This window comes from Diabrotica virgifera, chromosome 4 (assembly GCF_917563875.1).
Source record: "Diabrotica virgifera virgifera chromosome 4, PGI_DIABVI_V3a".
NCBI classification, from domain to species: Eukaryota; Metazoa; Arthropoda; class Insecta; order Coleoptera; family Chrysomelidae; genus Diabrotica; species Diabrotica virgifera.
The window spans coordinates 216,251,866-216,278,228 of NC_065446.1; the positions used below are offsets into that span (position 1 = coordinate 216,251,866).

At 37.1% G+C, this 26,363-nt stretch overlaps 1 protein-coding gene across 3 annotated transcripts in view; it reads right to left on the bottom strand.

The window, feature by feature from the left end:
• Positions 1 to 265: 265 nt before the first annotated feature.
• Positions 266 to 26,363, bottom strand: part of LOC126883291 (uncharacterized) — a 531,955-nt gene continuing 505,857 nt past the window's right edge. For all 3 annotated transcript variants that reach the window (XM_050648642.1, XM_050648644.1, XM_050648643.1), the window contains 4 exons: positions 24,107 to 24,235; positions 20,758 to 21,110; positions 8,001 to 9,643; positions 266 to 2,972 (listed from right to left, as the gene is read on the bottom strand). In XM_050648642.1, the coding sequence (XP_050504599.1) occupies positions 463 to 2,972; positions 8,001 to 9,643; positions 20,758 to 21,110; positions 24,107 to 24,235 (4,635 nt within the window). In that variant the 3' untranslated portion in view covers positions 266 to 462. The remainder of the gene's footprint in view (positions 2,973 to 8,000; positions 9,644 to 20,757; positions 21,111 to 24,106; positions 24,236 to 26,363) is intronic.

Consider the following 26,363-nt stretch of genomic DNA (forward strand, 5'->3'; position numbering starts at 1 on the left):
CTAACTGGTCTCTTTCCCTGCATCCTAGCGTTCAGTGCGCTTTTTTGGTAGCCTATCCTATCATGCTGGTAATTTCCCTATTTCATATTCTTAATGTGATTTCTCTATAATTAATGTGATTTCACTACTCCAAATTCAGTCTTGGTCTTTAATAAGTATATAAGTAATGATCATTGCCACAAGTGGTTCCTCTGTAAGTCCAGTAATTTATTTAAAAACCCATGTATGACGTATCGGTATGAAGGTAGGATTCAACTACACAGACAATTATTAAAAAGTATTTATTGATATAAAAAAATATTTTCTAAAATTATTTGTCATACAATTACATAAAACTCTTATTCTGAGCGACAATTTGAGATCTTTATATAAAAACTTAATATAAAACTTTGTAACATTTGAACAAAATATCACATTTTACAACAAAATTTACAATAACTATGTACAATTTAACAAAAAGTGTTAACTCTTCGGTTTAAACCTCGACATGTAAAACTCACAGTCTTGGCAGTACAAATTCGAAGCAGCTACGTTCTTTTTCCTACACAAATTACATTTAGTTTTGTCCGTAGGTACACTATTATTAGCATTGTTCACTATAATGGGCGTAACTACTGCCCAAGGTGTAGGAGATTCAGCACCTTTAGTTCCAGGCTCAAAACTAACAGTCTTTTTCAGATTTTTAGGCTGCGGTACATATTGGTACTGCGATGATTTGTTTACCTCCTCTGGATGATAAGGTGGTACTCGTTGATAAGGATCCGTGGGTACTCGTTGATACGCGCTGTTTTGATGATCGTACTCAGTTGGTACCCTCTGGTAGATACTATGATGTTCTGAAGGTGGAGGTACTCTCTGGTATGGCGAATTTTGAGCGTAAGCCTCGTTTGGGTACCTTGGATAGTTATCAGGTACTCTCTGATAATACTGATCATATCCATTTCTAGAGTATTGATTATAGTTTTGTGGCATTGGAGGGGATTGATAAGGAGAATGGGAATTCACTGGGCTAGGATTGGTTACTCTCTGCCCTGGACGAACTGCATGGGCATACTGAGGGGACTTCGTATTATTATAACTATAGTATGCAGCATACGCTGCTGAGTTTGGAGGAATTGGTTGGTATGGAGATTGTCTGGCAGGATTTGAGTATTGAGCAGCACTAACATACTGTTGTTCTTCAGATCCATTTTGTTGATAATGATAAGGAATATGAGAGTTGTCATGATATGGTTCTGCTGTATAAACAGACCTGTTATGTGGATTGTTTTGAGAATTTTGCCTATTTAGCTGTGGATGTTCACTTTGCACAATTTGTCTCTGTACTTGCGGAAGATCATTCTGGCTAATCTGTCTTTGTATTTGTGAATGATCGTTTTGAACCATTTGTCTTTGTACTTGTGGATGATCATTTTGGGGAATTTGTCTATGAATATGTAAATTATCGTCTTGAGAATTTTGTCTATACAACTGTGGTTCGTTTTGTGAGTTCTGTCTGTGAAGCTGTGGATGGTTTGGTAAATTTTGTCTGATGTGTGGCGGCATTTCGTTTGGAGGATGCTGCCTTTGAAGCTGCGGTGAATTTTGTACAGTGTGCTGTGGCATGTGAGTATTTTGAGGTTGTTGATTCAACATTGGTTGAGGAGATTGTCGATATCCTTCAGGTACTGGTTTGGGAACATCATTTAACGGTCTTCTATCGTAAACAGCCAGATTCTGCGCTGAAGCTTCTTCTTTCTTAAGTTCGTTTTCCCTAAGGGATATAATTTCTTGGCGTATGGCTGCAGTCTCGGGTTTATTCATAGCTGTTCTTAGAACCCTTTCCAAAATTGGATTTGGAATAAAACTGTCATCTTCCTGTTCATCGGCAGTGGCTACAAGTATGACTTGATCACAAAAAGATACGCTTTTCTTCTTTGATAATCTCCTACGATTATCTTCATTTAGCCCGGAATCAGATTGCTGATTTAGCGTTTTCTGTACCACAGCATTTAGCATCTCAACTTCTCTTAGTTCCTCAGCAATTTGTTCGGGTGCTATGGATTCAATTTCATCTCTTTTCTTCATGGATAGTACCCCGTTATTATCATTCTTCACTGGATCTAGTTTACTAGATTCAAATCTTGAAGCTAAATCTTTAACTGATTGCTTATTTTCACCTGGAGCATATCGTATTGTATTCACAACATCTATGCCTTCACTTGGTTGATCTGAATGGGTCTTTTTGTTTCTCAAAGCTGCTTGTTTGGCCTGCAACTCTTTTAACCACGTTTCTCCTGAAGCTACTGACGATTTTGGGGCTACATCAGCGACACGAATTTCAAAATCTTGAGATAAAATTTGCTGTCTTTTATTCTGGAGTTGTGTAAGAAGTGTACTGGGTTGAACTACTTGTTGTAAGTGTTCATCCAAAGCAGAGAGGTCCAAAGGCGAAGGAGGTGGAGGGAAATCTTCACTGGCTTGCCTTGAATGGACTGCAGAGTTTAAAGGACTTGGGTAAGGTGGCAGATCTAAACTCGGGGTTGCAGTATGGTTAGGAAGACAGTCAACTTCATCTACGCCGCTGTCTCCATTGTAACTTCGTGAAGATTCTTGGTGGACGTCAGCTCTTGTAATAACTGTAGTACCACTGTTAGAGAAGCTTTCATCGCTGAAAGACCCATCTTTGTAATACGGTAAGGATACAGGAGCTTGATAACGGTAGTCTTGATGTTGGTAGTATAGTTCTTGTTGTTGCTGGCTCTCTTCACTGACTTCTGCTCCGTTTAACTTAGATGTACTAAGCTGGGAAGTAGTTCTGAGAGGAGGTGGTGGGGGCACCTTGGCCATTGTTAGAATTTTACCGGCACTTCCATGAAAACTTTTTCGCATTAACTTGCTTCTCTCAAGGTTTGGATTTGGGTTGTTCCCAGCAAATTCTAAGTGGCCTTCTGACAGGTAACCGTTCATACTGGTTGGATTTTCCAAAGAACCTGAAAATAAAATTGGAATGTTAGTAATTTCTCGAATAATTATTTTTCAAATTATGTGTTTATAATTATATTGGCCATTATGAATTTAATGCTAACATACTATGTTTGATGGTACGCGATTCAGAGAAACACAAAGAATCTATCCATAAATACCATACAATAGGATTGTAATATATTAGATCTTCATGCATCCTCAGTCATTCGGAAACTATGAAACTGAATACAGTTACAAATCTTACTTATAAAGGAACTGTTAAACATGATCAAGAAAATCGCGATAATGAAACTCAGTAAACTACTAAAGAAGGTCCAGGAATTGAACAGAAGTTGCACAGAAAGGAAAAGGTTTAAGTATCTGTTATCCTCGGCGCAAAAGATACCGACAGTAAGATGGAAAATCATAGTAATCTTTGTCTTATCTGTAGCGGCGTGGAAAAGCTGCACAGATGTTATGTTGAACCAAGTTCTGAGGGTTTTTAAGCAGAATGTTCTTCTCCTTCCTGGACCCCGCTTTCCAAATATTTTTCCTTGTAGGAGGGCATATCTGGATTCATTTGGCATAATGTGGTCAGCACCTCTTGGTTCTTCTTCATTCTTTTGAGGACCTCGTCATTTTTATAATTTTCTGCACATATCTTTAAGGTCCACGATTGCACGACATTAAAAAAGGACAGAGAAGACGTAGTATCACAGTACTAAGTACTATTCTTACTGTTATATCAAGAGAGAGGTTGTGGTGTTAGAATATACAACGTTAAAAGTAGATATTATTCTATAGTTGTACGTACTCTATGTATTGACAGTATAGACAGTTATAATGTAATGTCAAGAATATATAAAATAAAAATGTCAGTCATGTTCAAGTAAAATGTTTCCTATTGTCCTGTAATTGAGTGAATTATAAATCGTTGTTGGTCATTTATATCTAACTCAATTTATAACAGGTTTAGGCCCAGCTCACGTGTGAACTGTGAACAGGTGAATAAATATGACGACCAGGAATAACGAGTATAAAATTCAAGTCGACAAACTTGAGGGTCCTGAAGACTGGGCAAAATGGAAATGGCACGTTTCGATGTTATTACAAGCGTATGCACTTGAAGACATTGTGAACGGTATGCATAAGTGTCCCGAGGTTATTGAAAATTCAACTTCATTGGAAGTAGAGAAGCAACAACATTGGTTAAAAGACGATGCAAAAGCGGCAAGTTTATTAGCAGGTACTCTAGGAAAAACTGTTGCCGAGCTCGTGTTGACATTTACTCACGCTAGCGAAATATGGGACAAATTACGTGCGCGATTTGAACGTAGCAGTACGCAACGGTTAAACATGTTAATTGAAGACTTCTTTAGAGTCCAGCGTGATGAAAAAGAAGATATTAGTACACATGTTGCGAAGTTGCAGAAACTGTTTGTAGATTTGAATGATGAATTGCAGAAGCATGATGAACATGTTTTATCCGAAGAATGTTAAATGGTCGGATCTTATAAACTTTGGGTAAGGACTTTGATAATTTCAAAGATTTGTGGGACACGATACCATCAAAGAATCTTGAGAACTTTGAATTTATTGATTGAGAAATTGTGTGTCATTGAATTACGTGACCAAAGTGCCATATAATCTTTTGCGTTTGTTGTACGCAATATCCCGACCGAAAAATGCAAACAGAGCCAAAGTACAACTACTACTAAAAAGAGAAATGTACATCGTGCAAAAGAAAAATTTCCATGTCATAAATGCAAGAAATTAGGCCATTGGGCGAGAGAGTGTCCATTGAAAGAATCGGTTGAGAATTTAGGCAAGAATGAAAGTAATGATACTTCTTTTTTGTCTGTTGTTTTAAGTGCCTCATCAACCAATAGTTGTATTGGTCACAAATCATATCACTACAGATAAGCAATATTTCTCATCTTATACAGAGTTTGCCGAACCCGAAAAGATATCACTTGGTAAGAAGGATGTATGTATGTTAGCCCATGGACAAGGAACGGTGAAAATTCAAACGCTTCTGAATAATAAATGGAAAGGTGCTGAATTGAAGAATGGTTTTTATGTTCCTGAAGCAGGCGCTCATTTGTTTTCTGTGAAAGCTGCTGCACAAAGGGGGTTCGTTACAGTACTCGACGAGAAAGGTGTAAATCTACATGATAAAAATACTCTTGAATCTGTAATGACTGGGTACTTCAGTAATGGCCTGTATGCACTTGATATACGTGTTATGAAACCGACCAATCCCATTCAAGTAAACTTAGTAGAGTCAACAGTGTGTTACAAGTGTGTCATGAAAGATTTGGTCATCAGCATAAGCAACACGTAAAGAAGGTCTTGAAGAAAATGAATATAGACATTGATGGGTGCAAAGAAAGCTTTTGCGATGGATGTGCAATTGGAAAAATGCATAGATTGCCATTTAAAACTAGGATCAATCGGCCACAAGTCACTGGTGAGCAAATACATGCAGATGTGAATGAACCCATGTCTCTAGAATCACTGGGAAGAGCACGTTATTACGTATGTTTTAAAGATGACTTTAGTAAGTTTCGGAAAGTTTTTTTATGAAACACAAAAGTGAGGTATGTACCTTCTTAGAAAAACTTTTAAATGAAGCAAATACAAATGGCCATGTTGTAAAGCAACTGAGATGCGATGGAGGGAGAGAGTTTGACAATAAAAAGGTATCTGAACTTCTTGCGAGTAGAGGTATAGAGCATTGCATCACTCCACTCTATACACCTCAGCAGAATGGTGTTGCTGAAAGGGAAAACCATTGTAGAGTGTGCTCGTTCCATGTTAAACCCATGCAAATTGCCCAAAGAATTGTGGGCAGAAGCATGCAATACTGCAGTGTATCTTCTGAATCGCAGAGGAAAGTTATCAATTGAGAATAAAAGTCCCTATGAATTGTGGTATGGAAAGCCAATTGTGAGTTTGAAAACATTTAAGAATATTTGGCAGTGAATGTTATGTTCACATAAACAAAAATTTCCGCAGTAAATTTGATGATAAGGCGACACATATGGTTTTGGTTACGTGAATGACAGGGATGGTTTTAGAATATGGATTCAATCTGAAAGAAGAATCGTATCGAGCCACGACGTACGATTTAAACCTGAGGTTACATGCAATCTGCGAATTTCTAAAGTTAAAACCGAATCAGTGAACCAAAATCAGTCGGAATGTTTTAGTGTAAATGAAAACTCCGAAGAAGTGAAAAGTGGTATCAATGAAATTGTGAAATCTGAGAATATGGAAAGTGTAGAAAGTGCGAGTCAAAATCAAGAAGTGAATAGAGAAGAAGATAGTGTTCAAGAATCTAAGCGTTACTCTACGAGTGTTAGAAATAAACCAAAATTGTTTGGCTTATCTACTTTTCACGTTGAGGGAGAGTGTTAGAATATACAACGTTAGAAGTAGATATTATTATATAGTTGTACGTACTCTATGTATTGACAGTATAGACAGTTATAATGTAATGTCAAGGATATAGAAAATAAAAATATCAGTCATGTTCAAGTAAAATGTTTTCCTATTGTCCTGTAATTGAGTGAATTATAATTATTGTTGATGGTCATTTAGTAAGTTCACCTAACTTAATTTTTAACATGTGCCTCTTGAAGAAGACCCCATCCCCGTTGAAGGTGGATCTAACTTTAGCGATTCACGCTCTTATCCCCTGGTTGTTGGTCCATTCTTCAACTTCATTTATTATCATGCCGAGGATTTGTTTGTGCGTCACTCTTTCTACTGGGGTTTTTTCTGTATGTGCCCTATACATTCTGTATTGTTTCTGTATGTGCCCCAAATAAGCTGTTTTTCTGCTTTTAATGGTGGTCAAAAGTTCTCTGTCTCTTCCCATTCTGTTCAACACCATTTCGTTCGTAATCTAATCGATCCATGGTATTTTCAAAATTCTCCTAAAAAGCCACATCTCAAACGCTTCCAGCTTTCTCATTAAGTCAACATTAACAGTCCAAGCTTCGGCACTATAAAGAAGAATAGAGTGGATATAACATTTTACCATCCGATATCGAATTTGTAGATTGAGTATATGGTTACTCGGAATTTTTCTCATCTTCAAAAAAGGCTGCTCTTCATGTAATCATTAAATAAACAAAAAATCAAAGAGGGGTCAAAAGGACCCCTTTTTCTACCATCTACAAAACATATACAGTGAACTCCCTCTATAACAGTAGACCCCCCTCTATAACGAGAATTGAAATGGCGGATTAATTACCTCGTTATAAAGCGGATCTCGTTATATCAGGTCGTTATATCGTTATATCTCTTATATCATTTCTTCACGAAATGAGGTTCTTCACCACTGAAATGATTTGATGCCTCTTAGGTAGTTTATTAGGTGTCGACGGTCGATCTTAATAATGAGGCTTCGCCATCATAAATTGTAAATTTTCTACAATATTCAATATCGGTCGATAGATAAACAGGATGTTGATTACAGGCGGTGGAGTTTATTACAGCACTGACCTCGAAAGGCACACAGATGTTGGGCATGTCTGTATACAGGCAGTTGGGGTATTTATTTATAGCTATTACTGCTCTAAAAACAGGTATAGAAACACATTCTTCGATTCCATTTTTCCTCGTTATAACCAAATGTGCCGCGTTATAGAGGTGTTATAGTTCAATAGGAATTTCATGGGACATCTAGTCTACCTCATTATAAGCGAAAACTCGTTAATACCGTGTTCGTTATAGAGAGAGTCTACTGTAGTTCCTTGGCAAATATAAAACAGGAAAACGACTGATAGTCTTAGACAAGATAAGCGTAATTTGATATTCCAATAATTTAAACTAGATGGGACAAGTGACCCTATTGATGGTAACAGAAAGTGGGAAAAGAAGTTGTTACATCAGAAATATTGAGAAATATAAGCTCAGGAAAAATTGTATGTATGTTATACTCTAACAAATGTCACAATTTACACACTGTTTTGACTGCGTTCTTTACAAAACCAATTCAAATATAAATGGAATAAATGAAAATAAAAGAGAATAAGAATATTTACCTTTTAAGCCTACGCTACTATCATCCACTGTGACAGTCGGAGCCTTGGCGGACGTTTCAACCTCAGAAGTGGTATCAGTCAAATCTGGCATGCTTCTGTTTTTGCGTTTTATCAATCCTCCCATTAAAAGCTTCCTTCTAATTTTATGTTGCTTCTTTGCTTTTCCGTCTTTGTCTTTCTTATCTTCTTCCTTCTCCTTGGCCTTTTTTAGGGTATCCTTACCATTGATAATCTCTGGTGCTATTGAGAAGTCTATTCTAGATAATTTATTTCTGTCTTCACTACGGGAACGCTTTTCCCTGCCTTTTTGATCTTTATTCTTGTTTCTTGAAAATATTGATCTTGATTCTCGAACAGGAGGTTTATCATATAACATGTATTCTTCATCTTCTACAGTGGTGTTAGATAATTTCGCTTTTAAAGCATCTTTCTTTTTTGGCAGAGTAGCATAAATCTCTATGCTTTTGGTGGCTTGATGCTTTTCTTTCTCTGGAACCAGCAGTTCTCTGCTATTTTGTCGTGAGTGGTTACTTTTATCTCTAGAATTTTGTCTAGAATGTCTTCCACTCCCACTGCTTCCTTCTCTTGTGTGTCTAATTTCTGGAGGAACATCTTTGCTTGTTGGATTAGGTACTTGAGTCATTCTCCTATGAAGGCTTCTGGCTCTCATTATACATGTGTTATGCTTCATGCGAGCTAAAGTCAATGTCTGTGGATTATTGTATGGGGCATTCATGGCTGCTCGCGCCTTCGTAGCAGCTGCATTACAGAGAGCTAAGGCGAGAACCAAATCATGTTCATCTTCTAATTGGCGAGATTTTACCAGCAGTTCATCTGCTTCGTCACAGAGGACATCACAACTTGGAGAATTCTGATTCAGACTAAGATTGTTGTAATCCTCGGGTATCTTAGCCAGATGTCCCATTTTCATCAAATGTTGTAAAGTAGTAACAGTTGAGCTGTCATTGGACGATAAAGAATAAGAATCATATCCTGCATCATATACTCCACTGCTACTACTAGAGTAATCAGTCTTGATTCTGGTGGGACTGCCAGGAACACTTCCACCATTGCTTGGTACCTTTCCAACTAAGTAAAGATAAGGATTTTCCATTGTTGTTGAAGAAGCAGAAGAAGCACTGTTGCGATCACCACTCCAATTTCCACTGTCTCGTCTTCTAGGTACGTTTAGGTGGTCTGGGATATTAATTCCTTCCATTCCAGATGAGGATCCATTACTTAGTGTTCTATGTACTTGAGGTTTTCCAAAATCCAACGATTTTCGGGTGACATATTCTGGATCTTTTCTTGTAACACAACCATCGACTACATCGACATCTTGGCACTGGGAGATGTTATTCTGAATCACCGCTAAATTCTGATAGTCATTGTAAGGTCGGGGTAATGGAGGCTTTTGATTTATCCCATTTATCCCTGAACCATCTGGATTCGGAGTTATGGCACGTCGAGTAGTTCCGATCATGGGTTTTTCTGGACTTGGTGTTACAGATCGACGAATGACAGATTGTGGCGGTTTCTTGTTTACCTTGTCGGCAAATAATGGGGTAATCTGCTTTGGAGCATTATCTGTGTTTACTGGAGTTCCGTCCGGCAGAGCGTAGAGGAGCAGCAGTGGTTGATACCTAAAAAAATAAGAGTTAAAGAGAATTTCGTAGGAAGTAAAGTTACAATAATTACAAAGAAAAGCAGTAAGTTCTTGTAGACTTAAATGTATGTTGTGTATGTATGTTGTGTACGTATGTATGTGACAACTATAACGTAACAAAGAAGACAACTATAATGTGACAAAGAAACAAAAGCACATAATATGTGCTTTTGTTTCTTGGTGTTAATTGATTTTAAGAAAGCATATGATAGAGTTCATAAGTAAGAAAAGAGTTCCTGGGGAATATGTAAAGAATGTGAGAGACATGCATGAGGGGTTAACAACTAGTGTTAGAGCAGATGTGGAAGAGTCCGGTGTTCGGTGCTTAGTCCTATTTATTCTGATGAGTGCTGTTTCAGATAACAGCGAAACTGCAGGGTAAGATTCTCTGGTGCTTAATGTATGATGATGATGTAGTGTTAGTAGAATATAGTGCAAGCGACTTGCAAACAAAAACTGGAACAGTGGAGACGAGCTTTTGAAGAAAAAGGTTTAAAACTTTTTAGGACAAAAACACAGTAGTAGTTAGAATGTTCATTTAAAGATGTGAGTTACTACAAATAAAATGGTAGATTTGGATGGTGAACTGAATTTTGGGCAGTTAAGAGGAAAGAAAGAGGAACAATGAATGCATGTGGCGGGAATGAGAATGCTAAATGAATAAGTGTAGTGCATAAAGGCAAAGAGAATGATGATCAATGTGACAACGCTTAAAGAAGATTTAGTTTTGATATAGTGTGACGCCTCACAACCCGGCCTAATTCTTCTCGATATTTCTCCAAGTTACGAGTAAACGCCAGATCTTCCACGACGATTCGGGGCGAACGCTGCCGAAGTATATATAGGACCGGAATTCGAGGACAGGCCAGTCAGTCAATGAACAAGCCGCGACGCGTAATATAATTGTACTCGATTCGGATTTAATGAAATGTATATATTAGTTATCGAAGTTATTATGTTCAGTTAATTAAATCATAAATTTGAGTTGTAAATAAATTAGATGTGTTAGTTGGTGTTATTAAAATAAATAAGTGATGTAAATAAAATATTATAAGTAAGTCTTCCTTTATTTAAATTAAACTTAGTGCCTAAAGATATAAATAAATAAAATAGTAGAGTCAATCGCGTAACAAAATGGTGCAGAAGTGAGGATACTTGAAATACATAAATTTAACGTAAATTTTCGGTTTAAATAGAGTGTGGATCATTTAAAAATAAAGAAAATATAAATCGTAATAAATAAAGTGTGTGATCATGTCTACCTTGTGTAAGCTAAAAATTGCAGACCTGAGACTTGAATTGGAAGAAAGGGATCTGAGTTCTACTGGGAAAAAGGCTGAGTTAGTCGAACGTTTAAAGAAAGCTCTTCAGGAGGAGGGTCAAGATCCAGAAACCTATTTGTTTGAAGACAAGCATGCTGCTGTGATCTCGTCGATTTCGAAAGTTTCCTCCGATGTTTCCCAAGTTTCCTCGGATGTTTCTAAAGTTTCGACAGACATTACATTGTTAGAGAACAAAGTTTCTAGTGAAATCTTCCAAGTTTCGACAGACATTACATCGCTAGAAAAAAAGGTTTCTAGTGAAATCTCCCAAGTTTCCTCGGATGTTTTGAAAGTTTCGACAGACATTGCATCGTTAGAGAAGAAAGTTTCGGGTGATATTTCATCCCTTGAAAGCAAGATGACTAACGAGATCTCTGCTAGCATCTCTAAAGTCACTTCGGATTTTGACGACAAGATATCGTCCATAAAATCTACTTTTGAAGAAAAGATCAAGGAAATAGATAAGAAAATGGAGGAAACGGAAAAGGCAGACAAAGGGATGGAACCCATCTTAACAGACATTAAAGATGATGAAACCAAATACAAATTGGAGCCACGGTCGATAGCTGAAGGGAGTGTGGGTCATGCTCGTGTTAAGGTGCCAAATTTCGACGGAAAGTCATCATGGAACAACTACATGAAACAGTTCGAATCGGCGGCCAGAGCGAACGGATGGTCCGAAAAAGAAAAGGCTGTAAACCTCACTATTGCTCTTCGAGGCGACGCTTTGGATGTCCTCCAGACCATAGCCGTAGAGGAGACAGATGACTTCGAGCAGCTTAAAAAGAGACTGAATATGCGATACGGGCACGAACATTTAGAGCATGTCTATCAGTCGCAGTTTAAAAATCGAAGACAAAAGAAAGATGAAGCTCTTCAAGAATACGAGGTCGATATTGCCAGGTTGGTACGATATGCATATCCAACAGCTCCCGAAGACATGATGGAAAAGTTGGCTGTTCAAACATTCATTGATGGCCTTCGTGATCATGAAATGCAAAGAACACTGCGATTAGCTCGTCACAAGACGCTGGTTGATGTCTTGTCTGCCGCCCTCGAATACGAATCAGCTACCCAGGCCTCTGGCGGGTACAGTAAAGTTAGGACTGTAAAAGAGGAAGAGGATGAAGACAAACTGGACCAGATTGTCAATATGATAAAGGGCATTTCATACAAGAAAACAAAGACCATAAGGTGCTGGAATTGTGGGGAAATGGGACACGTACGGAGTTCATGTAAGTACCCTAGGTACAATAACAGTCAAGAGACTCACCAGCAGGAAAACTAGAACGGGTCGGCCTTAGGGGGGCAGCTTCGACCCGCAACTTTTCCAAAGACCCTCTCATACTAATAGCTTCTTTGAAATGTCGTGAAGATAGTGTATATGTGGATGGGGAAATAAATGGTAAAAAGTATACATTGTTGGTGGATACCGGAGCGACCAGGACCATTATACGACCGTCAGTTATAAACAGTCATAAGAAGCTCTTACCAACGAGCTTGCGACTGCGGACTGCCACAGGTGAAAATGCCAACATCCACGGAGAAATCCAGATACAACTGGGGATCGGAGCAGAAAAGTTCGTCCATACTGTCATAGTTGCAGACATCGAAGATGTTATATTAGGAATGGACGTAATGAATTTGCATGGATTTCAATTGGATTTTAAGAATAGGGTAATCAAAGTTGGCAACGAGGAGGTATTTCTTCATCCACATGATGACAGAACTGTGCTAGCAGCCATTAAAGAAGATACAGTTGTGCCTGCGAGGAGTGAAACGATCATCGCAGCGCGGCTACAGGGAACTGTAGAAGAAGGAACGCCTGTTATGATGGAGCCATGGAACCACGACGAGGAGGTTGGCCGAGGAATCATAATTGGAAAGGAATTGGTTACTTCTGCTAAAGAAATTCCCGTGAGATTGATTAATGTCAATGACTACCCAGTGACCATCAAGAAGGAGACAAAAGTAGGAACTTGTGTACCCGTGACGTCCATAATCCGTCAGACGACAACATCAGATAATTCCAACAACAAGTTCGACCAAATGGTTGCAGTTGCAGGCCAGTCTCTAAACCAAGTGGAAAAAAGGAAATTAAGGGAATTTCTTCGGCAATATCGTGACATATTCGTACCGAAAGGAGGAAAGACAGGAAGAACGACAGTTGTCAAACACAAAATTGACACTGGTACCGCTAGGCCAATTCGTCAAACAGCTCGACGATTACCACAGGCGAAGAGAGAGGAAGCTGAAAGGATTGTTCAAGAAATGAAGAAAGACGGGGTGATAGAATCTTCTACGAGCCCATGGGTCTCTCCGGTGGTCCTGGTCAAGAAGAAAGATGGAACTACGAGGGTCTGTGTGGACTACCGTTTGTTGAACAATGTTACCAAGAAAGATAGTTATCCTCTGCCTCGGATCGACGACACGTTGGACACATTGGCTGGAAGTAAATTGTTTTCTACGTTGGACTTGAAGTCTGGATATTGGCAGGTAGAAATGGACCCAGTGGACAAGGAGAAGACGGCCTTTACGACAGGATCTGGATTATGGGAATTCAACGTTATGCCGTTCGGACTCTGTAATGCTCCTGCGACATTTGAGAGGCTTATGGAAAATGTGTTGAGAGGGTTATCTTGGAAGACGTGCCTAGTGTATTTAGACGACATAATCGTTTTGGGGGAGACGTTTGAAGACCACCTGAAGAATTTAGAAGACGTTTTTAATCGACTTAAAGCTGCCCAGTTAATGTTAAACCCCAAGAAATGCCAGCTATTTCAAAGTAAAGTCAATTATCTAGGCCATATAGTCAGCAAAGAAGGAGTGGCCGTGGACAAAGGAAAAATCGATTCCATTAAGGAATGGCCGGAACCAACTGATAAACATCAAGTGAGAAGTTTTCTGGGACTATGTACTTACTACCGGAGATTCATTAAAAAGTTTACAGATATCGCTAAGCCATTAACACGACTTACAGAGGAAGCAAGGGATTATTGCTGGGATGGAGACTGCCAAACGGCCTTTGAAACTTTGAAGAGGCATTTAATTACAGCGCCAATATTAGGGTATCCACTGCCAGAAGGAGAGTTCATCTTAGATAGGGATGCAAGCAATGTGGGAATTGGAGGAGTGCTGTCGCAGATCCAAGGAGGACAGGAACGAGTCCTTGGATATTTTAGTAAAGTGCTTTCAAAACCTGAACGAAATTATTGCGTCACGAGAAGAGAACTTGTAGCAGTAGTAAAATCAGTGGAACACTTCTATCAATACCTCTACGGAAGGAAGTTTCTAATCCGAACCGACCATGCCGCCCTTAAATGGTTAATGCAGTTTAAGAATCCAGAGGGTCAGATAGCCAGATGGATTGAACGACTTCAAGAATATGATTTCAAGATCGAGCATCGGGCCGGTGTTAGCCACAGGAACGCTGATTCTCTATCTAGAAGACCGTGTCCAGCAGAATGTTCCCATTGCAACAAAACAGAGTCAAAGGAAGCAGCAGTACTAAGAACAACAGTGGTCAACGACGAGTGGACGCCTACCAAGATCAAGGAAGAACAAGAAAAAGATCCAGTTTTACAGAAGATTCGAAAATGGAAAGAAGAAAATCGTCGACCATCTTGGCAAGAAATATCAAGCCTAGGCTCAGTAGTTAAGACGTATTGGGCCCAGTGGGACTCATTTATCTTGAAAGACAGCTTGCTTAAACGAGTAATAGAAAATGATGATGGTTCAGTGAGGAGAACACAGTTGGTGATTCCAAAGAGCAGAGTAGCCGAAGTACTTCGTCAGTTACACGACAGTCCATCAGGAGGGCATTTTGGTGTAAAGAAGACCCTTCAGAGAATTCGGGAACGATTTTTTGGATGAATAGTTCCGACGATGTGAAGGACTGGTGTAAGAAATGTACTACCTGTGCTACAAGTAACGGACCCTACCGGAAAAGAAAGGCTCCTATGAGACAGTACAATGTTGGAAGTCCGTTTGAAAGAATGGCTTTGGATATTGCCGGGCCATTTCCAGAAAGTGACAATGGATGCAAATACATGTTGGTGGTAATGGATTACTTCACGAAGTGGGTGGAGATCTACGCAATTCCAGACCAGAAGGCCGCCACTATTGCAGATGTGTTAATCAAAGACTGCATCAGCCGATTTGGAGTACCTCTGGAGATCCATAGTGACCAAGGAAGGAACTTTGAGAGCGATCTATTTCAAGGAATCTGTGATAAACTAGGCATGAAGAAGACAAGAACCACGGCCTATCACCCGCAATCGGATGGAATGGTGGAGCGTATGAATAGGACAGTGGGCAAGTATTTGACAAAGATGGTGTCCAATCATCAACGAGACTGGGACCAGTACCTTCCGTTCTTCGCAATGGCCTATAGATCTGCTGTTAATGAATCAACTGGCCAAACACCAGCAAAAGTCCTATTTGGACGTGAGATGCGTCTACCCTGTGATCTAGAGTTTGGATGTCGACCTGGAGAAGATGTTGCTGGTGAGGATTACGTGAATGAATTACGAAGAAGAATGGACGATATACATGAGTTGGTCCGTTCTAATCTTCAGATCGCTAGCGACCGAATGAAGAAACGATACGATACCCAAGCTGAGAAGGGATGTTTCAAGGAGAACGACAAAGTCTGGCTTTATAATCCAAAGAAGCGAACAGGTTGTTCTCCCAAGTTGCAGCAGTTCTGGGAAGGTCCGTACCTCATTGTCAAGAAAATCAATGACGTTATCTACCGAATAAGCAAGATTCCTAGGGGAAAGCCGATGATAGTCCACCATAACCGGTTGGCGCCGTACGAGGGAGACCACGACGTAGATGAAGAAGTGGAAGTCAACCAAGTTCGAGAAATACCTGACCTTACCTTTGAAGAGTTCATGGGTGCCTACGGAGGTACCGGTAAAGCAAGACATGGTGTTACCACTGAAGAAAAGCGAGATCTTCTCGCACTTCCCGATGACTATTCGCTGGCCCATACCATCCCGGCCAGTATCAAAGACGCACGAGGGTTGGCATCCGCCTTCCGAAGGAAGTTTGGTCGAGTTGCAGAACTTCAATGCCAACTGCCAGCTCCTGGCAAAGCATTGAAACTCCAAGATGCATCACGTTACCTATTCTATCTGGTAACAAAAGACACTGTCCATGACCAACCTACCTACCAAGATGTATGGGATGCATTAATTCAATTGAGAGAGCACGTGTTGGAGTCCGACGTGCCAAAGTTAGCCATGCCAAAGATAGAATGCCGCCAATTAGACTGGAGAGTTATCCGAAATATGGTAGAAGAAATTTTTAAAGACACCGAGGTCCAGGTGTTTCGCTGGCCCATACCATCCCGGCCAGTATCAAAGACGCACGAGGGTTGGCATCCGCCTTCCGAAGGAAGTTTGGTCGAGTTGCAGAACTTCAATGCCAACTGCCAGCTCCTGGCAAAGCATTGAAACTCCAAGATGCATCACGTTACCTATTCTATCTGGTAACAAAAGACACTGTCCATGACCAACCTACCTACCAAGATGTATGGGATGCATTAATTCAATTGAGAGAGCACGTGTTGGAGTCCGACGTGCCAAAGTTAGCCATGCCAAAGTTAGAATGCCGCCAATTAGACTGGAGAGTTATCCGAAATATGGTAGAAGAAATTTTTAAAGACACCGAGGTCCAGGTGTTAGTCTGTTGCAATCCGCATAGTTACTGGTGCGGAGAGAAGACCGTCCCCTGTCACTTTTATACAACTGGGAATTGTAAAAGAGGGTCCAGTTGCAGATACCAGCATCCAGTTCCAGTCCCGACAAGGTTCCATAAAAAACCATCTTTTAAGGAGGGGGCAATGTGACGCCTCACAACCCGGCCTAATTCTTCTCGATATTTCTCCAAGTTACGAGTAAACGCCAGATCTTCCACGGCGATTCGGGGCGAACGCTGCCGAAGTATATATAGGACCGGAATTCGAGGACAGGCCAGTCAGTCAATGAACAAGCCGCGACGCGTAATATAATTGTACTCGATTCGGATTTAATGAAATGTATATATTAGTTATCGAAGTTATTATGTTCAGTTAATTAAATCATAAATTTGAGTTGTAAATAAATTAGATGTGTTAGTTGGTGTTATTAAAATAAATAAGTGATGTAAATAAAATATTATAAGTAAGTCTTCCTTTATTTAAATTAAACTTAGTGCCTAAAGATATAAATAAATAAAATAGTAGAGTCAATCGCGTAACAATAGCTTTGATCTGTAGTTTTTTGTTCGACACCAATCGCCTTTGCAGCATGAAGTAAATAATATACGGGTTGTCCAGAAACTCTACCTACAAACGAAGACAGGAGATTCCTCAGATAATTTTAAGACGATTTAACCCAATTCACCTAGTCCGAAAATGCTTCCCAAGGGAGCTAGAGCTCTTTGAAGATGGCGTCTTGTAATTAGTTTTTCTTTAATACCTCCAGAACGCTTCTATTTAGAAAAACGAAAATTGGTACGCATGTTAACCTTCTAGAGATAAATCTATTCCATCCATATCGAATTTCTAGTACCAGTCATACGCGTCCGTTTTGGGTAGGGCAACGGTTATTTTATCACATAACTTTTTTGTCTTTAGCATTTTTGACTCTGTATTATTAACTTGTAAGGTATTCTAGTACTAAAAGGTACTGTTGTTTTAAGTCGGTAGGACACACCGACGATTTGAAAATTTTTCGTTTTTTGAATTAGAAAAAAAAATTGAAAAAATTTTTCAAACAAAAACGGCGTATTTTACCAACTTAAGGTAAGAGTAACTTTTAGTACTAGAATAGCCAGTGGTGCACTCAGTGGGAGGTTTTGGGGGTTAAAACCCCTCCCAGGGCATATAAAAAATATACAAAGAATAGAAAATGTAACTTGTCTTTCACAAACACAATACAAAAAAATATGGTGCCCAAGCCAACCCCCCCAGAGGAAAATTCTGGGTGCGCCACTGAGAATAGCTCTTAATTTAGTGTCAAAATGCTTAAAAATTACAGACAAAAAAGTTATGCGATAAAATAATTAATAATAAATAAAATCGATTTATCTCTTAAATATAAATAAACGTACCAGTTTTCGTTTTTCTAAATATGTAGTTGTTTTTTGATTTTTTTTTTTTGAAATTTAAAAAACGAAAAATTTTTAAATCGATTTTTCTAGAAAACGGTGCATCCTATGGACTTAAAGCAAGAGTACCTTTTAGTACTAGAATACCTCACACTTTAATAATCCAGAGTCAAAAATGGTTAAAAGTTGAAAGACAAAAAAATTATATGATAAAATAACCGTTGCCCTACCCTAAACGGACGCCTATGACCGGTACTAGAAATTCGCAATAGATGGAATCGATTTATCTTTGGAAGATAAATACGCGTACCAATTTTTATTTTTCTAAGTAGAAGCGTTCTGGGGGTATTTAGGAAAAACTAATTACAAGACGCCATCTTCAAAGAGCTCTAGCTCTTTGCCCTTAGGAAGCATTATCGGACTAGGTGAATTGAGTTAAATTATCTTAAAATTATCTGAGGAATCTCCTGTCTTTGTTTGTGGGTAGAGTTTCTGGACACCCTGTATAATTTGAAATGCTATAATTTCCTACAGGTTACACACTGAGTAACAGCATTGGTTCTTGGACTCCGTTTTATTTTTGATGTGGGTCAATGTTAGAACAATTTACACAATTCAAAATGTAGCTGTGCCTTCAAATTCCAAATCAAAAATTGGACTGGATTCTACAGAAAGGATCCAAGCCACACCTTGTTAAAACCGAGATATTAGCCAAAAACTTTACGATAAAATTTAAAATTCTCTATTAAAAATAATCATGGTTTAACATTAAAATCGTCAATATATCCATTAGATTTGATTTAACACATACTGTTTGATTCAAGAAAACCGGTTGTTTACAAAAAAAATACACTTTTGTGGCTTGGTTCCCTTCTACAAAACAACTTAACGTGAATTAAAAGTTAACAAACAATTATTTTCCATTACTGAGTTACATAATCAGGCGTATAATTTAAAAAAATGTTAATATGAATTTACTGGAATTTAACAATTTGTTCGATTTCAAAATCTGGAAGTCCCGTGACTTCAAGAAAACAGTTGTAAAAAAATCCACTTTCGTGGCTTGGTTCCCTTCTGCAAAACAACTTACAAGTTGTTGTAAGTGAATTCAAAGTTAACAAAAATTTATTGAAGTTATACTTCTTTAGGCGCGATTTCATTGAGGGTGAAATTTTATTAATCTGCGCGCATGCGCACACCTACAGTATGGTATTAGTCGTTATACGGGCTCTGATTGGGTGTTGAAATGATCTGTCAATAATTGTTCAATATGGAGGTTATCGGTAAACAAAAATATTGTATATATTAGTTTTTATTGTTGTGAGGACAGAAATAAAATCAAATTTATAATTATAGTGACTTTTTAAATAGTTTTGAAAAGCCGCAGGTACGTAATTCTAAATGTTTCAGTTGTATTCCAATAAAAAATTATCTTCATACCTATCTATTTGGAAAATGTAAAAAAAAATAATATAGTTACCTATTAGTAGGCAATGCTTTAATTTACATAATCTGATTACGAACAAACTTTCTACAAATCTTCATCTAATATATCGTTTTCTTACTCTATATTTTGCTGTATTTTAATTCGACAAAAATCAAACTAATAATTTGATTAAATTCATATAAATAAACAAAATGTTAAAAAGTTTATGGTGTAAACGTTTAGTTTGTGTATATTCCCACATGACGTGTGGTGCAGTGGGAAATCGCGTCGACACTCGTACGGCGCGATAGACGTGAAGTGAAGCCCCAAGCAAGTTGTTATTTTTTTTTTTATTTTTTTTTATAGATTTTATGATTGTAAGTATATTATTATATAATTTTTTTCAGAAAATACGTATTTAATTAAAATTTTTGGCAACAATTATTATTGTTCAGAAATCATTTGTGGCATTTTTCAATGTGTTTGTGTGTTTTATTCTTTTATTTTTTTAATTTTTGGTATTGTTTTAATCAAAATTTTTGGAAAGTAGTAGAGAAACTGTTTAAAGTATATTGATTTTGTTGAAATCATATAATAGAAGTATAACTTCTTACGTGCGTACAAAGTACACACATTCTTTTTTTCCATTATTGAGTTACATAATCAGGCGTATAATCTAAAAAATGTTAATATGAAATTACTGGGATTTAATAATTTGTTCTGGAAGTCCCGTGAATTCAAGAAAACAGTTGTTTTAAAAGACAATCCACTTGGTTCCCTTCTGCAAAATAACTTAAGTGAATTTGCATAAAGGAACCAATCCACATGGATCTGTTCTGCAGAACGCTGTTATGCTGCAACGATAATGTTGGTTGGTTCTTTCGCTCATAGAGGGCGGTATATAGTGTATAGGGCTTGGTTCTTTTCTGTACAAGTATCTACGGGGTATTTTACAAAAGACCGTTAACAGAAAAAGCACATATTTGTGGTTTGGTTCCTTTCTGCAGAATCCCGTCCAATTGATCCACAGATTTTGGGGAGTTTTTTGTTTTGGAATATAATCACGAGTTACAACATGTTGTGACATACATATAAAACTTGATATCTGTTTCAGAGCAAATGAGTTTAACTAACTTGATTCACTTTTATGAACTTGTTTACTTTACACATTATACTAAAAATAGTATGCACTAACTGCTTTTCTTTAGTTACAAGTAAGTAAAAAAGAAATGTTGAATAACAACCTACCTTCCTTTTCGGCATTTCTCAACAACCTGCTCCCATCTTGGCCCAACTTCCCGAACCGTCGCATCGTCAAAGTAAATCCATACTCGAAGTTTCGTATGGAAGAAAAATGTAGAGTAGTGTTTGCCATAGTAGGTTACAACACCTACAAGATTATGTACAGAAAGTTCAGCCCATCGGCTATCTACCACAGTGTTGAAGACATCTCCTAGTCTTAAAGTTGTGCCTATAGTTGAAAACACTTCCATGATGTGTTCCAAAGTTGGTCGTTCTGAGTTCCAAACGAGGCCGATAGATACTATTTCTGGGCGGTTCATCAGGGTCCTGCCTATTTGGATGACCGCTCCACAGGCACTCTGAAAATAAAAGATTATAATTAATATTTGTTATTAAAGGATGCAGGAAATGAAAAGGTATGAGTTTTTTTGTATAATTAAAGAGTATAAATGACATCAAAATTTGGAAGGTCAACCAAGCAAGATGGATGCACTTACAAAAAAATTAACAGTTAATGTAAACAAATGAGAAAAGAGAAAAAAACTCTTCGATGTATGACTAGGATTAACAGTTTAAAAATAAATCTATTACAGTAAGCTTAAAATCTAATTTCTTAAAACAAAATAAGGGATCATATGTACATTAAAATTATGATAAATTTAGAAGAGATCAGAATGAGTTGAGACAACCAAACAATCGAACTTAAGAGCCTAACATTCACAATAGCACACGTTATTGAAACAATAACAAATCTAAACTGGAACTGGGCAGGTCATGTAGCAAGAGCAGTTTATGATTGGTGGACAAAAATAATTTTAGAATGGAAATCCCAGATGGATATGAATATTAAGAATGTAGCAAAGTATGCAAGAAAATGTTCAAAAATATTTTATGTGATTGACCCTGGTAAGTGGTAAGATGCAGGCTCAATAGATCCCTTCATTTTCCTGAAGCTCAAAATAAGTAATAAAAAGGAATAATAAATATTTTACTACAACATGACCATCAGATTATGTTAAATAGACATCAAAAGTGACCAATATCTTGAAAATAAAACCTGTTTTGTTACAAATCGCACAATCTTTGCAAAAAGTTACAAAAAACACGAAACTTGGTAATAGAAACACCTTGAACAATTATTGTTCTATCAACATTACATTACATTGTTCAACAACTATTATAGACCAGGACTAATCTGTAAAAAAACGTGTATTTTTGGATGTGAGAGGTGGCATTCAGATTTTTGCAGATAAAGTTAGGTGACACCTTCAGTAATAATAATTGACCTATGCTCCTTCTCAAATATACCCGGAACATTAATAAAAAAAATTAAATTTTTTAAAAATTTCAAAAAACATCGATTTTTTTCTGCTTTCTTTGCTTATAACTTTAAAACGCTTTGTTTTAGAACAAAGTCGTACAGAAATAAAATAAATATAATTGAATTTTGTATGATATACGACTGGTCAAAAATGTGTTAAGGTATAACCTTTTCTGCAATATGGCAATAAATGCAAAATAAGGGGGCAAAATACCCCTGTTGTTATTCAATGTTTCTTAACCACTTTGGTGGCACTTAGAACCTTAGTAATTCGCTTAAAAAATTCTTATAACTTACTTAAATGGTCTACCAAATTTCATTAAAATCGACCTAATAGATTTTGCATAATAAATTTGCAATGTAAATGTTTTTAAAAAAGTTTTTAAAATCTTTCTGAACAAAAAGTAGACCATTTAGAAGTTGGCTAATTTTTTAGATAAAGAGGTGCTCTACCTATCTAATACACTTTACAGAATTAAAATTGTATTATTTAAGGGGCCTCAGCAATGCTTTAAAATTATGAACAATTTTTTGGCTTATAAACAAATAGCTTTGATTAATAAAAAAAAATAAATTTTTAGCAATGCAAATAATTAAAACCGGTATAATTTGACTTAAACTTTCAAATGCTGTCAGCAGAATTGCTATTTTATTTTTGAAGTTATTCTTCTTTTGGCGCGGTTGAGAGTAAAATTTCATAAATCTGCGCGCATGCGCACACAGACAGTATGGCGTTTAGTTGCTAATCTTTCAAGATAGGTATGTATGTATATTATGTATCAGCGCAAATAAGTCATTAAAAGAATATATTAGTGTTTTTAGTAAATGTATTATTTATTATAATTTTTGGATTTGTCTTTCTCTGTAGTAAGATGATAAAATATTAGTATGTGGGTATAACATTTTTATATGTCTATTTGTCACCGTGTTCTGTAATTATATCCGAAACTTACGTGTCACTTCAAGTGGCTCGCTGGCGTAGTTGGTAGAGCGGTGGGTCAGAGAACGGAAGCACACGGAAGGTCGCGAGTTTCAATCCTGGACGATCCATTTTTTTTAATTTTTGGTTGTTTTAATAAAAAAATTTTTAAAGTGGTATGAAAGTTAGTTTAATATTTAAATGAAATACAAATAACCTGCTAAGTATATTTACTTCGTTGAAATTATATAATAGAAGAATAACTTCTTACGTGCGTACAAAATACACACACATTCTTTTTTTAATCAAAAGTTATTCTCGTTCAAAAATTGCAATTTTTCGATTTTTGAATGTTCCACCGCGTTTATCTGGAAAACTATGCATCCTACGAAAAAACTTGTAAGAACATTTTTTGCTTAGAATTACCCAAGAAATACAAAAAAATGTTTTGTTTTGCGAAAAATCGATGTTATGTAATTCCTCAAGTTCTGTGTTTATAACAATCTTACCGACATCCGGAACAACTGTTACCCAAAAAATTCGTGTTCTACGGGTCAAAATACATAAAAAAACTTGTGTAAGTCCATCTAAATAAAGGAGCCCGTAGCACCCCCTCCTGGACACAGCACTAATTTGTTTATAAGCCAAAAAATTGTTTATAACTTTAAAACATTGCTGATGCTGCTTAAATAATCCGATTTCAATTCTGTAAAGTGCATTAGAAAGTTGGAGTGCTTCTTTATATGTAAAAAAATTGACAAATCTTTGTATGTTCTAGTTTTTGTTGTGCAAGATTTTAAAAAATTTTAATTTAAAAAAAAAACTAGATTGCAAAATTATTATGCAAAATCTAGTCAATTTTAATGAAATTTGGTGGACGGTTTTAGCACATTACAAAAATTTTCTAAGCGAATTAGGAAGATTCTAAGTGTAACTTAAGTGATGAAAAAACATTGAATAAGGGCAGGCTTGTTTTGCCCCCTTATTTTATATTTATTGCTATTTTGCAGCAAGGGTGTTAAATTAAGACATTTTTAACCAATCCTATCTGATAGAAAATTTAATTATCTTTGTTAACTTATTAAGGGTAACTTAGGTACTACTAACTAACTTACCGGACATGTCCGAACATCTCCCATGTTACCCGCTTTTCTTAGTAATTGCCCAAAGGGATCTGCGTTGGTTCTACCTCCATTTGCTCTCACTTGGTACACTAATGTAGATGTAGAGACGTAATGAACCATCTGAAAATACCAAAAAAAGGAATTTAAAATTACGATTCTATAAATACCATTTTAAATACATAATGTAACAGGAACGTTATTCAAATAGTTGTGATACTACTTACAAATATGTGACTATCATATTGTTTAATATAATATTAGCCGAAATTAAAAGACTACGAGATTGCACGTGCAATATGAATTTATCTTATTTGCCTTATATGTTAGGTATCTGTATGCCATCTAATATAAACAAAAAAAAGAAGGATCAGAAATTCTGATAGCGGCAATATAAGACAAGAGAGATCAACAAGATCAACGGTAAGAGTTTGAGGGTGGTTGAAAGTAACAATGGTCAAAAGGAACTTAAAAATTCAAGATAATCACTGTATCTACATTGGAAGTTTTATCTAGGTGTGGTCAATGATACGTAAATGTGTTAGTAATGCAAAGCAAAGAGCTATACGAGAGAAGAGACCTAGACCTTACTATGGCCGAGAGAAGACAGGAAAGAGAAAGGTCAATTGAAAAATTTCAAGAAGAATCTAACAAATTGGAGGATGTGGCACAGTGGACTAAGATGATGATCCCGAACATAAAAGATTGGGTGGATGTGGTCACAGGAGACTGGATTATTTCTTAACGCAGGTGCTCACAGGACACGGATGTTGGGCATACTTCTCTAGGTTCGGAAAGGCTGATACAGATGAATGACTGCACTGCGGACACAAAGACACTGTGACACATAGATGATGATGGAGTGCAACAGATGGATAGTACAAAGGAACAAAATAGAAAGAGAGACAGGTGTGAATTTTGTGAGTGAGAGAAATGATTGAGGGGAAGATTGAAAATGAAGCAGGTTGAACTAGTGTACACAAATATATCCGTGCAGTGATCAAAAAGATAGACGAGGAAGAAAGACAATGGGACTATGAGCAAAGGTAGGATAGAAATATGTGAGAAGTTGAAGGTACCTATAGGGAATAGGTTCTAGGAGTGATGAGGGTCTTCCACACGCCATCTGGAACGGTGTTCCTTCCAAAAGAAAACAGAAAGTCCAATTTATGGGATCAAAAGAGGGGAACGGGAAAAAGGGACAGGAAGCCTCCTTCTGACAATCTGTGAATAATTGAAGGTGTTCTTCAGAAGTCTTGATCCAGCTTATAGCGGTAATTCCGCTGTCGAAACCCTGGATGACACAGAAGGATCTATTTTAGCAGGTAGCGTTTTAAAGTACCTCGGGAATTATCGCTGGGACTACGAAAAATGAATCCTGCACTAAGGTCAGTGAGATGGACTCCTGGACTGAGATCTTTTGAAGATTTCAGAACCCTCTCTATAAAGACGAAAAAAACACCTAGTTAGATAAGAGTAGTTTAGTGGGCTCATGGTTAAAAAAATATTTTGCCGACTTAAATGCTTAACATTTTGGTAGTCAACATCCATTACCTTTCCACAGTCAACAATAACGGCCGGTTTCACAAAGTAAAGTTAACTTGTGGTTAAGAGATAACCTCAAAATTACCCCAAAATATGCGTTTCAGTTTCATAATTGTTACCCTCCTGGGTATACCCATAAGGGTAACCCACTCCAACCTCTGGTTAAAAATTCTGTGAGTTAACCATACTTCGCTGTTGACCTGAAACTAAAACGCATATTTTGGGGTAACCTCTGGTTATCTCTTAACCACAAGTTAACTTTACTTTGTGAAACCGGCCGTAAGAGGTAATCTTGTGGGGGTTGACATGTAGTTTTTGTGATTGTATTGTCTTTGTATGTGATAATCTTCTAATTATTAATTGGTTTAGCCATTAAAATCTCCACAAAAAGGGAACATTCAATATTATTAACTTAACGTTGATACTTTACATAAATAACTATATCAAAAGTACCTAATTTAATAATTTCAATAACAGCAATTGTAGAACTTAAACAATTCAGAAATCAATATAAAAATGAAATTAAGAAAGCCAAAGTGAGGTCAAATGACCAAATAATATTAAATTCAAAAAATCCACAGAAAACCATGTGGAACATGATAAACAAATATCGAGGAAAATCAGGGTCTTCATTAGAAGATCACAAGATCACGCCAAACCAGTTCAATGATTATTTTTCCCAAATTGCCACTAATATAGTTAAAGA